Raw genomic sequence first — 17346 nt, 5'->3', positions numbered from 1 at the left:
CCCTACTGATTCTTGGAACTGACTTAAAAATAAACAAATGTACCAGTCATCCTCGACACAGAGAAACCTAGTCGATATCTTCTAAAGATATATCTTGCTCGATGATCGATAGAAAAACTGATCAAAGTCCTGTTCCACGACCATTTGGCGAAACGATGCTCTTACGATCCGCTGCGAAAGGCCAATGGCCTGTGCGATGCCAAACTGCATTAGGGAAAAATATCGGTGCAATGGATCTGTTAGGGAAAAATCGGATGAAAAAGTTGCGGTCACGTCGCAAGTTGGGAATTAATGAACGACCGCGAACCGAGAGGCAACCGAGAGGTCGAACAAAGAGGCAAGCTATTACGCGTTTGTCGTACAGCGGCGAAGACAGCCAGAGTGCACGGTCTCGCGCGTCGAATTAATTAAACTGAACGCATTGTCCCCGCAGGCCATTTACCCGGAATATCTATAAAGCAGCTTCGTGCCTCGAAGGGACTCATTACGAAAATTGATACAGATCTCCGGTTCATCCGACGCAACCGGTTCATCAAGAGAACTCTGATTAAACAGACTCATCCAACCAATAGGGAGAAGACGATAGAAGAGTACCAGGTAGACTAAAAACAAGTTGAAAGTGAGAAAGGGTAGTAACAAAGAGAGATAGAGGAGGGTTGTAAGGGAGAAGGGAAAGGGAAACAAGCAGCCAGGCAGAGGGGAAATGATATTGAAAAGGGAATTCAGGACAGAACCAACGGTGATCCTCCACTTTTCGCAATTTCTGGCCAACCTGGCCGAGAAGGAGAGACACCTTACAACACCTTACCTACTCGATTCTGGTCCATAGCAGCGCACAGTAGTTACTAAACCGATGGAGGAGAGGATAAAACGAAGCAGGGACCGGCGAACTAATCAGACTCGGCCAACCGTAGTCGTTTCCCCGGAGAAGCGGATGCTTCCTCTCGGCGGACAGGATAATTTAAACTTTCCTACACGATGCACCGCGTCCACGTATCTCGATCACTCCGCTAAACAGAATTAGATACGAGCATCAAATTCAAACGTTAACCATCTCGCCGTCTTGTCTCGCCACAGTATGCGCATCCTCTCCTATCTGCCGTCTGATCCTCGATGGATCGTTTTGTCTGCGTCCTGCGAACGGAGTTTCCAACGACACTCGGTCTCCGTTTCGTCTATGCTCGCGTGAAATTCGCATAACTGCTGCATACGTTTCCAAGATAAAAGCTCTCGTCGTCGACGTCTGAAATACGACGATGAAAAAGCCACCGATGGAACTGTCCCGTACGTGCGCGCAGACAATTTAAACTTTCCTTTCCAGCACGAATATCATTCGAGGGTTAATTACCGGTTGGATATGGCGAGCCGATCAGCTTCGTTCCGTGTCGTGCGTTCCTATATAGACCCGGAATTGCATTCCCGGAATCTGTTTCCAACTCGAATCAACGATTCTTAAGCTACGAATAAGGCCAACGATTTCTCATTTCGTTGCTCTTCTTTCTTCCTTTAGAAGTTCGGGTAAAGAGAAAAGGAACGTACGACACGGTACGTGTTGGGTCTCGTTTCACGTACGGAGTATGAAAGAATTTGCGCGTGTGTTAAGTCTCCTTTGGTGACAAAGGAAGAGAAGAACTACACGGTATCAATAAATAAACGCAAGCTGATTCGTACGACAGATCGTAGTCTAACATTTTACCCGGTTTTACCGTGAACTACAAATTCGGATAAAACATATGTAGCAACAGCGCTCTATATCCTTAGCCGCTCTCGTCCTTTCTCGTTTCGAATTCCGCCATAGCCCGCGTTTTTTCTCGTTCGATTTCCACCGCATTGCTTCTGTTTTCCACCGATCCACCACCACCGTTCCTTCAGTTTTTCCCCAAATATTTTTCATACTCCGGTCCACCGCGTTCATATCGACCACCGATATAGGTAAAACCACGCGGTCAAACCGCGATTATATCGACCGTAAACGCACAAAAAAAAAAAAAAAGGAAGAAACGCCGACCCAGAATCCGGACCGAAACGCGTATATATAAATCGCGATCGAATATCGATCGCCGAGGTATGTGGTACGTACACGTATACCTGTGAAGAGCACGAGTCGGATGGGCACATGCGATTCGCTGTACGGCGGGACGTGGATTTTCATCGAGGCCGGACTCCAAAGCTCACCATCGACGGATCCGATCGAACTTTCGTTCCGTCTTCCCGTTAAACCTCTTCCATCGAACTGTGTCGGTTCGTTTAACGTATAAACCTTTCCTTCCAACCCATCCTCCACTCAGAAGACACCGAATGTTCAATTAAGGCGATCCCTTTCGAACGAGCGGGATTCAAGAGGATCGGAATCAACGTTAAAACTCGACGTCCAAAAGGTTTGGCGAAGCGCACGCGCGTCCTTTAGGGTGCTCGCGTGAAACAGAGAAGTGAAAAATTCACAGATGACACGAAAACCGAGGCAATTTAACTTTCACGACGAAGTCGAAAGTGTGGTGCGCGCGTGCTTCAGCCCCGGCGAAGCTTTTGACGAAAGCCACCGGGTATCGGCGGTCAGGCGAAAAGGACTTTACCGGAACTGCACCTAACGGAATACATTACTTCTTAATCCGTTTCTAGCGAAAATGTGCCCAGGGAAAACGAACCGGAACGTTTGATGGCGCGATCGGGTTTAACGGTGATCAAAAAATATTTCAATTTCCACGATAAAATATATTTTCAACGTCCTACTCCGAGGGCTTCGATACGAAACATCGGGGAGGGCCTTTTTTCCAGCCGGGCTGATTTTTCCACTTTCACCGAAAGCTTGCGAGAGAGTTGGTTCGTCGAAACACGTAATACTCGTTAACGATCGATTAAAGTTGCTTTGATTAACCAAATATCGCGCGATTGGAAAATCGTTTTGTAATATTCTCGGTACAAAGCGGACAAGTTGTTCGATTTTCAAACATTCTTCTCTCTTTTTTCGCTTTCTCTTTTTTTCTTTTTTCGTTTCGTTGGAACCAGCAATAGAACCGAATCGCGTAACGTGGTTAACGTCAAAAACTACGCTACATTGTACGCGACCTACATTGTATACGTAACTATGGTCCGGAAAGGACATAACGCTGGAATCTCGTAACATGTGTGCGCATACGACAGGAAACTTTCCGCGCGACGACGCGTATAAAAAATCATCGTCTCGTCTTCCTTTCGTTTTCATCTTCCGGATACATGGGTGCGATAGACCGGGACGATATCTGGAATTTGTGCGAGAATTTCTCTCGCGTCCGTGAAGCACGTGGATCTACGATAGTACGCGTCGACGTTACGTTGCTGGAATCGAGGCTGGCACGGTAGCACGAGGAAATGAGAATTTTCGAATTTAGGAAATCGTAAACCACGGAAATTTCGTTATCCAGCTGCAACAGAGTGCGCGTATCACGCGGGTTAAAAGTATCGGCGCGGGGTGAAGTGAAACGAGTCAACGATTTACGAGGCTGACAGTCGTGCTTTAACATCTTTATTTCGCTGCCACTCTCGCCGAAAATTTATCGCCGGTCCGTTCATCTTTCCATGGCCCGCGCAATTACAAAATACCCTCGTTAATCGAGAGGCTTACGTCAATTACGCTAATGAGTGCCGCGAAACGAGCGCGAACGCCAAGTTGCCATTACTCGAAAAATTAACGCTCGAACCGGCCCGCGGCTCTTCCAACGCGCTACGAATTCGTTTAAAGGTACGCTCCGTTCCAATTTTCCGTTTCGAATTTAATTCTGATCGCTCGTTTACGGTCGATCGAATTATTCGGCCGCCTTGTCTCCTTTGCCGCCCGATCTTCCCTAAATCAGCGTATCAAATTGCCACGTTTTTGCGAATATCTTTCGTCGCTCTTTCGAAACGTTTGCGAAACGAAAGGAAGATGCGGTAAAACAGCGTAAGTGCAACGTGGGACGTACGTTCTACCGCATCCTAGAAATCTGAGTTACGCAAACCACATGGATCGTACCGGTTCAATTGTAAATCTTTGCATATTTTATATCTGTTAGTTTTCCTGTACGTGTGTAAGCAAGAAATACGTGTGTCGCATCCGAAAAAAAGAAGAAGAAGAAAAGAATGTTTCAAGCCCGTTCTATCGCGTTATAAAAGACCGTCTTATACGAAAGTCCACGGTACCAACGAACATCGACGGAGTTGTCAACGGCTCGTAAACGACTAAATAAACTCACCACCGCTCCTCGGTGTGTCAGTGGGGCCAGACCGTTGTCGCAGTCCTGAAACAAAGGAAAACATTGCCTCGTTACTTTACGAACAGTGTATTGTGTATAGATAAAACTGTGAAAATAAATTGTTCTCTGGAAAACGGATTCCGCGGGGGACGAAAATCCAGCGAGATCTTTCGAGGTCTATGGTCGAGGCCTTTTCTCTCCCTCCCTTGTAACGTAATAGCTGGATTAATTTTCAGAAATATTCGAAAATTACCGCGAAACTTGGCCGACCGTGGCAACCGCTCGAGCGAAACGTACCCAATGGATGCTCGCTCGTAAGCTGATGCGCTCCCGCATTTTAATGAGTTTCATTTTTTTAATAATTAACACCGGCTGGTTCCGGCTGGAACCGGATCGCTTTTCTACATCCTCCTGGCTACAACGAAAATTCCCTGCAATTCGTCGGCAAGGTGAAACGACGGGGCAACGATGAATCTTGAGATTCTCTTACGCGAGTTCCTGCCGAGAAAAAGGACGAAAATAATAACGAACAACTGCAGAAGGAATATTAACGGATTTATGACACGGAAGATGGTCTACTGCTCGCGTTTGCTTGGGTTTATGACACGGTCGCGAATCTTCCGTTAGTTTCGAGCCGAGGAATTTTCGTTTTGACAGCTGACAGCCGGTGAAAAGAAGGATGGTGTTCGAAGGGGAAGCAGAAAGCGAGGCGCGTTAGTTTCACTCCGGGCCGCTATACGTGATGGACGTTTTCGAATATTAGGCTCGGTCGGAAGGAACTCGTCGATGATACATTCATCGATGGTATATTAATCGAATGTAGCGGTTATCTGGCAAACGAGAAATTCAGTGTAACGGTTTCGTTCCCGTTAAGAATTAATTGACGCTTTCCAAGATCGATACATTTTCGTTTATTAATATCTTTTTATTTAGGTGAAACAGTTAAGATCGACGAGCGACTATATTAGACGACTGTCGTCGTATTTTGAGATTAGTGGAATTTTGAGATCGATCGAGAAAGCGTAAAAATTAGGTGAGCAACGATGTTAAAATAATTAGAGAAACGCAATTTGCGCGTCGACAGAAGTTGAAGCGTTAATTCTGTGTCATCGACAACGAAGAAATACGAGAGGAACCAATACGAAACTATTACATATTTTAACGGGATCTGAAACCCGTCAAACGCACGGTATCTCTGGCGTAACAAGCGAAATTCACGTGGCAAACTCTGGCCGAAGAGAATCGTAAAGAATCGGCGTTGGAGGGGGTGAGTGGAGGGCGCGCGAGGTGTTCCAGCTGACTTTTCTCACTCGAATCTTCGGTGTTTCTCGTTCGTCGAACATAAACGGCAAAGTTAACGTACTTACAGCTCCCTATCGGAGCCAGATCCCCATCGTGTGCGCCGGTTTTATATCTCCTTCCTTTGCCACCCTCTCCAGCGCTCCACCCAGTCCTCCACGACCTTCGCCGCCGCCTGTATAAGCGCGACCCCCCGCCCCCCTAACTTTCGCATTCAAACTTTATCTACGGTACTTTTTGAGCGCAACGTCAACTCTACATCCCGCATGCCAGTCCTCTCAAACTCGCTGAATTACAAATCGAACGTGGCACCCTGTGTACGAAGAAGGGAAAAGGGGAATAAAAGCGTCGCGAGCAGCGACGGAACGAAGGAAAACTGAGAGATGGAAGGAAAGATGGAAGGAAAGAAAAAGGAGAAGCTAGAGAAGAGGAGGACGAAGAAGAGGAATAGAAACTCGGTTTGGGGATCGAGAAGGAGGCAGAAACGAGGGTATTTCAATCTCGTTCGTTGCCTCTACGCCACTCCGACGCATCGAGTTCGAAAACTTTCGCTTCTCGGCTCGTCCAGCTGACTGAGTTTTTCGAAGTGGTAAAGAAACCGGATCCTGGTTCAGAGATCGTGCACATTCTCACTGCTCACCTACACGCCACGCCCCCCCCCTTCCCGTATCTCCCTTCCTCTTTTGCACGGTTGGTCTGGAAAAAGCGGGAATGGCCTTCCGCTCGGCAGTTTGTTTAACGAAGCGACCCGGTAACGGTGGATATTCTTTTTGCCAGCAGATAGGAGAGGGAAACTTTACTCGCTCTTAATTCTGTTTACAGTAGCGACGAAAGCTCGTCAGAAGTTTAGAGAGCGGGATAGATTAACGAGCGTGGTCATAAATCCTCGAATTCCGGGGTCGAAAGGCAGCCAGAGCTGCGTCCACCACGCTGAAAATAACCGTTTACTTTGCCCGTTATCTCGATCGTGGAATGGAACTCTCACTTGCTGTAATTGCATTCCAACCATTGGTCATTGTCGTCCTGATAAACCCTACCTTCTTTCCACTGTTCCTTAGATCATAGAGTTAAAAACCGAGCAACGACCGTTCGTAATGGTATAAATTGTCGCGTCTCGAATTTTCTTAAATCTTAGAAATTGGTCATCGCAGAATCTCGCGAACCAAGCATTCTACGCTCAGTTCGTTCCCATCGTCTTTCTTCTTTCTCTTGGCTTTGCTTCCATGCGTCTTCTACGCCACTTCCATTTTCATCTTCTTCCACTGCAAATTAATGGTTTCGTCGTCCGACCAATCGCTTTCTACGTAGCATAGATTAATTTTGTCCAAATTTAAGTTCCCGAATGACCATTCGTCGTGATGACGAGCGGACGGTAATGGCTACGTCGCGAGGTTATTTTTATATAATAAAACAGTGTCTTTACGCGGCTCCCTTAACGGCGTTCCTCGGCGGACGATTTGGTAGAATGGTCTCCGAAAAGTCATAAAAGTCAACGAGGACGAGAACGATTCGGTGGCAGAACTGGCGCGAAAAAACGAGTGAACCTCGTCATCGAGGCCATATATGGCGGCAGCCGATGGTTGGTCGTTCGTATAGGTGAACGCAACTCGGTTGGCGGGTTCTTACATCCGAACGACAATATGTATCGCACGTATGTGTGGGTCGGGTTGTAAGTTTAACAGAGGAGGGTACCGGCAAACGAGAAAGATAAGAGGAACGTGGGTAGACTCGCTACTTCTCGCTGCCGATAAGAGATCGCACCTAACTTAACCTAGTCTTTGACCTAGGACGAACGACCGCCAGCAACCCTTACCAACGACCTGCCGTTCGGTTGAACTGGTTACGCTCCTAATATCTTTCTACTTTTTGTTAAACAATAGAACTACCACACCGGTCGAATTAACTGGTTTTACAATTTTATTTTAAAATTCCTACTTCATGTTATATTTTTCCCCCAACGATAACTAAAAGAATAATATAATGAGTTTTATTTTGTTTTTTATGCATTGAAACTGAAAATAATTTTGTATCAAGGCTACTTATACCAATATCAGTCGAAATGACTGGTACGTGTCAAAGTGCAAAAGAGTGGTGCAATCTGTTTATCGAACCACAATTAACCAGTTTCCTCGTCTTGTACAACTTGCCACACGTTTTGAAAATTTTCACCGCGTATCATTCGATATGACGATATCAGTTATCGATTGCTATATCGCTAGATGCTGACACTAGCAATATCGCACCAGTCAAAGCGACTAGTTCCACAATTTTACAAACGTGTCAATCCTCGTTTAGGGACGATGGTCCTAGATGTATTATTAATGATAATATATAACCAAATTTGGTAATGATAATAACCAAAAATGTACTACGTAACATGGAATTCCTTCTGTAAGAAAGTAATAAATCAATAAATCAAAAAATATTCCATTATTACGTATTAAAGACCAGTCATTTTGGCTGGTTTTGGTAGAAATAGCTTCGTATTAACTATCGATAGTTCTAGCGTTAAATAATGGAAAAGCGTTCTATTCATATTGCCAGTTTTTTATCGCGCCGAAAATACTACAGGACGTGTCATATATCGATGGGATCGAGAATCGAAACGGATTTTGCGAATCTTAACGCGCTAACGGAAGACGCTACGTAATTTTTATAAAGTCGAGAACGGAGACAGATAAGTATCGGATTAAATTGCGGTGTTTAAAATATTTCTTATATTTGCCCGTTGTGCGTGTTTGCTTTCTATTATCGATTTTTCGAGGATCGATAACGCTAAGAGGCAGGAACGCGTGATTCGCGTAAACGATCTACTAATTGCTCGCAGCACCATGCGAATAATCTGATGATCAGTGGCAAAGAAATTGCAGGCGAACACGCGCTACTTAATCCGCCGTATTCCATGATTTTCCAAGAGATCTGCTACGTAAAGAAACAATCGTGTTTGAGGCCCGTTTGTTTCGCAACGAAAAGTAAAACTTTTCGACGCAGCGTCGAGCCGCTTCGAAATGATAAAACGCGTTATACGAAAAAGTAGAAGAAGAGAAAAAGTTAGAGGAAAAAGTGAAGGGCGGATCTAATTTGGCGAATGGAATAGGACAATAGGCGATGCATCGAAACAGCCGTCGCTATTTAGGAATATTTCGGAGTAATTACTGGTTAATTCGTTTCACGACAAATTTGCTTAACCGCGATCGGCCGCGAATTCACGAATTGCGAAGCAAGAGAAAGAGAAAGAGTGTATGAGAGAGAGAGAGTGTGTGTGTAATGGGGAGGAGGTAGAGAGGTAGTTCGGATCGAATGTAATTTACAAAGCGAACGAATTCCTGGCTGTTCGGCGGCGAGTGAATCGTGAAAACACTCTCGGAACCATTTTTATTGAAATATATTTAAAGCATGCGCGGAAAAAAGGTACGACTCCCCTTTTGAAACTGTAGTTACGGAATCAACGACAGAGGGCGCGGAAAGAGGGGAACGAATGGAAAAGCAAGAAAAAAGAAAAACAAAAAAAAAAGTTGAAAAAAAAAAAAACTAGAACGATCGCTGCAAGCTGTTGGCACAGGCCCCATGCACACTGCAACGTGCACGTATGTGTGTATAGATTATCTAAATGGATCGTTCCTATGTGCCGGTACACGGCCGCGCATCCTACCCTGGTTCTTTTAGCTCGTTGCTTTTAATGACGACGTTACGAGTGGCTTCGGTGCTCGCCATTATTCGAATAATTTACGGCAAATGTTTATCTAAGATAATTGTCCGAGCAAAGTCTCCTCGATAGTACACAGGTAGGTATCCAGGTAACAGGCTTGTTCGTTTACATAATAAATTATTTATCGTAAACGAGGATGTAACCGGGCATCGGTGTTTGCCGAAAGCCAGCCGATCGAACGACCTTTTCGACGAAACTATACATTTGGATTAAAAATTATTCGCTACGCGTAACAATCTGCTTTACATAGTTCCACGTTTCGTTAGCCGTGACGTAATTGGGGAAAAAATATCTCTGACGATTCTTTGGAATAACCGATAACGTTTCAACGACTTTTCTGGCTTATGTACGCGCTGCAACGTTTGGACGCAACGAAAAGCGAAACAATTCTTTTTAAAAAAACTGAAATCATCGAACGCGCGGAAGCGATGTATCGGTACCGGCCACTGGCTACCCAAATAAAATTGCGCAAAACTGTTACGAGCCCTTCAAATTTGCCCGCGGCATCTGAAATTCAACGGTGTCTTTGGCATTTGTCAACGCAAGGCAAAGAAAACCGATCTGCTCGGGACTTTGCATCGGTTTAGAACGGAACGCGCGATGAACGAGATCGAATCGGATATATAGCGTATCAAAGGAAACGCGATCGAAAAACGAAGACCGAAAGAGAATTAATATCTCGTTGCGTTTGCCGTTCGATTCTGACTCGGAGACAATGCGCACGTGGGGAACGAACCTACAGGATTATTTATCTTGAACCAGGGAAATTTCTATGTGCAACGTCAAACGCACTCGCAAACGCTGACCCGTTTACATTGTCGTAAAATCAATTCCTTGCTCGGCGCACGTAATAACATTATACCAACCACGACTGAGTTGATCTTTTATTAAAATATCGTCGAAATGGCAGGGTCGAGTAAATAGACGAGGATTATTAAAGCACGTTTGGTCTGGCAAGTCAGTTAATAGCACGCGATTGTGAAATCCATCGGCGAACTCGAACTCGACCGGATCGTAATATCGATGATAAGATAACCGAAGCTATCTCTGGCGTTTCAATTTTCTAATTCTCTGAAACGGCGATTGAAAGTTCCCTGCGAAAGCAAAGCTATTCGTCACCGCGTATCTACCATTATCACGGACCCTTCGATCGACTTTTGGATATCCACGACCAATTTATCACTATATCGCTATCACGGTATCGGCAACGGTAAAAAGTTGAATCTATCGCCAAGAAGGCGATTCTCTGTCAGCTTGCAGCGAGCGATGTTTCAAGACGCAATAACGAAAACAGCTAGACGCGACTGAAATCTAAGAAGATCAATGCCGCCCATCGCTTTTACTCGTTGTCGCTTCGAAATATAAAAGTCAAGGTTCGCTTAAACATGCATCGCGTCTGCCATGAATCAGTGCTTTGCCATAAATAAAGAACGATAACTTCCGCGCAGGAAGCTTATGTAACCATCGTACAAGCTTCGTGCTCGACGACGAGACATCTTATCGAGACATTCTCGTATCCTGATAGTCCTTGTTACCAACTACTCGTTTCCTTTTTCTTCCTATGAAAACCAATATCGTTTTGCACGGTGTTCTCAGCGATACTCCTTCCGCGTGATCTCGATAACGATAACGATAAAATTCGCCTACACGATCCGCATTAACCGATCCATCTTGCTACACATGGAACGATTGCAGCGAGAACTTCTTATTAATCCATCGTGTGAATGAAAAGTCGAACGATCCACGCGGCAAAGAGTTCATAGACCCGTCGCACCTGTACGCTTCTTCGCGTTTTCACCTGCCATCTGATTTAACAGAGACGATTCTCTAAATCGCTGCTGCGTCCAGTGACAGTGTAACTCGTGCTGCGGTAAAGTTGCTGTTGAGTATTTTTTAACATATCGGCCGAGCGTCACGCGTTCGCCCAACGAAACGGACAAAGCAGACGTGTTTTACGTAGCCGCGCGGAAAGTAACGATCGTCCGTCGCTGTATTCGGCAATTTCGCGTACGTTCCGCGCGACCCAGCACCACTAGCCGCGTGTATACGCTGGCTCGCGTGCAACAGCAAGGTGCCAGCTCGGTGTATCGCTGAAAATACGAAAATTCATTGGAAATTCCCGTGACGCGTTGCAGCATGCGGGATGTTTTCGAGCGTGACGATAGCTCGCGTAGAATCGACTTGGCCAGGAGCGCGACACACGCGACAGCCAACGCGGGGAATTAACTAAAGCGCGGGATGGAACAAAATGATCGTCATCAGGGTGGATAGTAAAAAAAAAGAGAGAAAGAGAGGTAGAATGAGAACGGCGAGTGAAAATGAGAGAGAGGAACGGGTGGAACGATTTCGCGAGGCGAAAAACTTGGCCACCTGCGAAAACGAAGATGCTTACGGTTAAAGGAACGACCGGCCGTTTCAGCTAATCGCGTCGAGACGATACCAATACGTTTCCCCTGAAAACTTCTTATCGCCGCGAACGATGTTTCCTTCTACCGTTTCCATATATCTTACGTAGACGAAATGTACTCGTCGACACACTGCGCAGGATAAAGCAGGATAAAGGTTAATGCAGACTGTAGCCCGGTGTGTACGATTTACCTCGTTGTTCAAAACAAAAAGGAGTACAAAGAAGAGAGAAGAGGAAAGAGACAAATGGAAGGAGAAAGAAAATAGCAAGTGAAAAAGAGCGAGGAATCGAAAGGAAAGGAAGAAAGATGGTGATCCGAGAAAAAGCAGTGTAAAGAAAGAAGAGGAGAAGATAAAGGAAAAAAAAGAAAATAGGAAGGAAAAAAAGAAGAAAAGAGAAGATTGCGAAGGCAGAAGGAGGAAAGAACGAGAAAGGAGAAAGAAACGGAGCAGGGGAAAGCAAAAAATAGGACGTCGTTGGAAATAATCTTCTTTTTCAAGATTCGTCCATCGAAAATTAACGAAATGATTTTCGGATCAAATTCGAACGCTCGATCGGAAGAAACGAACGAGCACATTGCGAGCGGATCGTACTAAAAATTAAATCGACGCTTAAAACAAAGCACGGCCGCGGATATCGCTGCTAATGAATATGCAAGAGGGCACGGGCTTTTCATAAGCATTCCAGGACCCGGGGATTTCAAACGGTGCTGTCCGGTCGGCGCGCGCCTTGCACGCGATAGTAAATCGTTAAACTAAAATTTAATCTCCCGATACACGTGTGCTCCGTCCTCCGTGCGGACAGTATGCGGCAAATCTCAGTGAAACAGCCGTCGTGTACGTCGTCTAAAGAAAAATTTATAGCTCCAGCTGCCACGCTTTCTGTTCACGGGATTTAATCGCGAATTCCCGATGACCGATCCGTTCGAATAGACGACGATTAATCGCGCCATCGTTTACGGAAATTACTCGATTTCAATTCGACGAGTAATTGCAAAATTACCATCCGCTTGTAAACCTAAAATGTATAAATTCGTCGGATAAATCGGTCCGAACTGTTGGAAATTTTCGTTGTAATTTCTTGAAAACAGGAACGCCGCTTTATACCGCGATAAATACAGTGGTATGAAAAGCTACGTCGATCGATACTTAAGTGGTAACGAAACTGAGAAATTGGCAAAAATTGGAGTCGATCGGCTTGCCCTCTAAAAGGCTCGTATACTCGTGCATATAGAACACTCGATGTTTGCTTAGCTTTAGATAGTGATTACGAAGAAACTAGAACTTTCACGTGTTTTCTATAACGTAGCCCGATTGGGTCCACGAGTCGAACGATTGTCTTTGTCTTGAATAGTTTGCAAGACAAATATTCCAAGTTCCATCGTATGATCTTCCCGATGATCATTTTCCAGTAACGTTTTCTCCATCTCGACGAAACGTGTCGTTCGTCATGAACAAAAACTGGAACGATCTGGTGCTGGCCGTGTTGGAAGCGAAAGGAAGGCGAGAGGAAGGGAAAAATCGCGGAGCTCGGAGTCGTGTCGACAACTGCGTTACGCGATCAATCGGAAAAACAATGGGACGAAGGAGTCGGCCAGAGGGAAGCGGACCGACTTAGTCGGCTACGTTGGCTGGCACGGGAATTTTTTTCTCCTCGGCACCGTTCACGTCGACGACGCGTCGTCGGTTACGATTCCGCGACGAGTCTACTCACGGGGCGAATGTCAAATCGTTACGCGAAACTTTGCCATTGCAACAGGATTACCTCTAGCCCCTGTTCCCAGCCGGGCAAGTCGAAAGCTGTGTTAGACGAACGGAATATAAATGAGCGTAACCCGAAGACGAACTGGATCGATCGCGTGCACGTGATAAGGCGGGGCGAAGACGCAACGAGACAGCTTCCTTCGAGGTTCTTCAAGCCCGAGAACACGTGCGGAACATTTCAAGCGGCGATTTTGATATCGAGGATCTGCCGCAAAATTCGATACGAGTCCACTATTCTTCCTCTCGACTCTGTATACCTGTGCGTCTGTGTGTGTATATATGATGTACACGTATACGTTTGCACGTGCGTATACACGAACGTAGACGCGAAACGAACATGCCAGTGTACACGAGATCGAACCGTGACATTATCGAGGACATCGGGGATTCTTTTTACAATCCTGCCTGCTTCCGACCATCAATTTTTGATCGGCGGTGTATTCATCAAGGATGGCTTCGATAGGACGCGAAATCTGCAGAGAATAAAGATTTTCTGCGCTCGATGCAACTTTCGAGAGCACGTAGAAGGCAGAGGAAAAAGGGTGGAGATAGAAGGTGGGCGGGAAGGGGTGACCAGAAAGATCGAAGATGGATTAATATCACGCATCGTTTAGATCGTATTTTCTGGGAATAAGTGGAACGTACGGGCCGTGTCCGTTTCGTTTGACCTATCTTCCAACCTGCAGTTCTTCGTTCGCTACGTTCGTTCGTTCCATTGCCCGTTTGGCCGCACATCCGCGTACAACAGCCCACCCCAAAGCTGCGAACAAAGCAACGCCGCAATATCGTACGTGATTTAAGAAAAGTTTTCTCCGAAATTGTTTTTGTCATAACCTTTTGGAGTGGTTCCAGCGGAGCGCGGTGCCTAAGATAAGAATTTTCCTCGCAGTTGCTCGCTGTCACGACGGCCAATATCCAGAATAGAGGGCAAAGACAAAGAACGAAATCGAAGCAGCCGATAGCAAAGCGGGCGAAGGAGACAAAGAAGGTGATTAAAGGCATTCGACGTACGTTCGTGTACTCGTTTCAACGTTCTTCCTCTTCGAGTAACGAACGACTTAGTCCGACTTGGTCCGATTCGAAACAACGAACGATCCTTCGTTCCGCGTCTCTCCCTTTAGTAGCCTCGTCGCGTTAACATACCGCGTGACAACTCCATGTTTTTCAATTAAGGAGAGAAAAAGAATTTAGCTTTGGCGACAGCGGAACGGTCCAGGAACGCTGTACGAGTTTTAATTGGAAAAATAAAGAACAGTCTCGCCTCGGATCCATTTATTTACAAATTCTCGCTGCTCGGAAGTTTTAAGCTTTCGAGCCGGTCACAGCCATTATCGTCGCGACGCGATAAGGGAGAAAAATTAATTTCAAAGTACGTGGAGGAGCACATTCTCGTAGAGTAGACGTCTAAATGTTTAAGAGGAGACCCGTCAACGTTGTAGAAGTCATTGAGACAGCACCGTTGAAGGGTACGCCGTTAATTAATGATTCGAATCTCATTTATCATTACGGTCAGGTCGCTGGAACGAGCAACTGTCTGGCATTACAGCGTTCTTCTGCACCCTACTTCCTATACTTTCGTCTTCTTCCTTCTCCTTAGAAAACTATACACCAGATACACCGGAGCCTCCGTTCGCTGCTACTGCCTTTCTTCCGCACCATCTTTCCTTCCTCTCACCTTTCTTTAATTAAATAACTTCAAGACACTATCCGTTACTTCATCTACCCACTCGACCGTTCGTCCGCCAGCAGTCTACTTTTCAGGTCTGAACACGGGATGCCCATTAAGGTGAATTCAGGGAATTCGATATTCCCGATATCCGGTTGCTTATCCCCCTAAACCGCCGTTTCCTCCTGTTTCTCGGATTTTCGCGAGAAACAGCTTCCCGTTTCTACTTTCTTGGAAAAAAGGAACAGAATCTGAAGACGGCTACGCGTTCATCCTCCGCGTCCAATTTCTTTTTTTCTTCTTTTTTGCGAAAACGTTTGTTCGCTCGTCCCTTCGTTCGTTCGCGCCAAACGAACAAAAACGTTCGCTCGTTCGCTGTAAAAATTCGGTCCGAGCGATCCGTTGGCAAACTCATCTGCAACGATCGAGGAAGCATTTTTACACCGTTTATAGAGCATTCGGATGTTCGATTGGACGAGCAATCGTTAAACAACGGAAGAATATTTTTTACACTTTAATTTTAACTGGGAACGGGAAAAGAAGGAAGATTCGCTGGCTCGCTTCGTCCAAGCGCACCTATTCCCCCTATTTCCTACGTTCGTTTATTCGTTCGTCTATTTGCTGCAGAGCAAATGATCCGATCGACTACGATTGATTGATACGAGCTCGTTGATATTTCGACGCGATACATTTACGCGTATAGCGTGCCATGATAGGTTGATACATCGGTCGGTATGCATGGCACGGCACGGCAAATACAACAGCGATGTTCGACGCGAATTCCCCGCGATTCCACACGGTTTTTCAACTTGTTATTTATTGCGACGCCAGTTGTTTTCCTTGCCTGGCTTCCTGGACTGTACGATGTCCTCGATATTCCGGAAAGGAGATTCGGAATCACGATGAAACGTGACGGATGATAGTGGAAGGAAGGAAGAAACGAAGGGAGAATCGAGACGAAGGGGAAGCCCATTGTCGGTATATCGCCGGAGCTGTCTTGTCAGCCCATCCATTATTCAAGTCGCGCGACTTACGGGTGCACCATACCATGCTATGCCACACACGAGTTCTCATTAATTCTTCTTTATATGTTTGCTTAATACCGGCAATCCTTCCACCGGATTGCACACCTCGTTCAACTTGCGCGACGCGTCATGCCAAAAAGCTCGAACGATCAACATCGATGACCTCGATATCGATCGTTGAGAATCTTTTTTATAAATTGTAAATTGCCAAGAATTACGCTTTCAACGTACGATAGATCGTTCTCGTTCGAAGTTTTTGCAATTTCAATTTCGCGTCGAAGAAAAAATTAACATCATACAGCGATAGACGCGTCGATTACACGCTGTCATCGGCAACGAAACCATTGAAGAATCATACTCGTTAATCTGGCTTGTTAAGGCTTCTAAATTTTAATATTATCGTTTATTGTTAACGCTTGATCGGTCAGAAATTAGACGATCTAAAACGGAGTCGATGGGTTTAATTTCTGTGTGACTGGATGGAGTTTCGCGCGTATTAAGCGATATCCAGACGCTCGGGCAAATGAAGAGCGGAACTATCCTCTAACTAGCTAGCAGGGCGCGGTCAAATCGACACACCTCGTTCTTTCAGCCTATTACGTCTCATTAAACGTGATAATTGTAACATACGATGTGTCAGCCAATTTTCCTCCGCTTGCAACGACACAAAGCTACAATTTAAAAAACTAATAACTATTACAAACGACGACAAGAGACAAAAACGCGATAAACAATGTTAAAATTCAACGCTCAGTTCCATAGTACCGATATTATCTTCCCGTTTAGTCGTCTCTTGAAATAATAAAAATACAAACTGATACTTAAGAAGCATAAATGAATGGACGCGTAATTTTCATGTCGCTTGCCTTTTCTAAGAAGATCGAGACTAACTTGAGCGAACAGACCATTAAAACGACCTAGATCGATAGTCTATGTATCGATTCTGTAGATGCTACCAATAGTCTCCGGATGCAGCGCTGAAAGCTGGAAATTTGGTCGCAATAGCGTGTACGAGAGAAATTCCATTGCAGCGAAGTCGATCGGGACGCATACTTTCGTCGGACGAGGAATTTTGAAAGGCGACGCGATTCCACGGCACACACGCTCTCCGCCACGAAACCGCTTTCTGCATGCGGCAACAACACGCACGGAACACAGTATCTATAGCGAAATCAATGATCGACGGGGCTGATGTACATTGGACATCGAGTTGCATAACCACAATCGAAATTTCGAACCGTCCGCATCGATGCGGAGGACCGCGGATCC

At 45.5% G+C, this 17346-nt stretch overlaps 2 protein-coding genes across 3 annotated transcripts in view; one reads left to right on the top strand and one right to left on the bottom strand.

Moving 5' to 3' along the window:
* The window catches only part of mRpS17 (mitochondrial ribosomal protein S17), a 199011-nt gene that overhangs the window by 106081 nt on the left and 75584 nt on the right, over positions 1–17346 (top strand). The window lies entirely within an intron of this gene.
* Positions 1–17346, bottom strand: part of tei (irregular chiasm C-roughest protein teiresias) — a 314069-nt gene that overhangs the window by 232823 nt on the left and 63900 nt on the right. The window contains exon 3 of the mRNA XM_069118895.1: positions 4209–4253. Coding sequence (XP_068974996.1) covers positions 4209–4253 — 45 coding nt within the window. The remainder of the gene's footprint in view (positions 1–4208; positions 4254–17346) is intronic.

Source organism: Bombus flavifrons, chromosome 8, assembly GCF_040668555.2.
Source record: "Bombus flavifrons isolate JBK064 chromosome 8, iyBomFlav1_principal, whole genome shotgun sequence".
NCBI classification, from domain to species: domain Eukaryota; kingdom Metazoa; phylum Arthropoda; class Insecta; order Hymenoptera; family Apidae; genus Bombus; species Bombus flavifrons.
The sequence above is the reverse complement of the archived record's forward strand: the minus strand, read 5'-3'. Positions and strand labels throughout refer to the sequence as shown.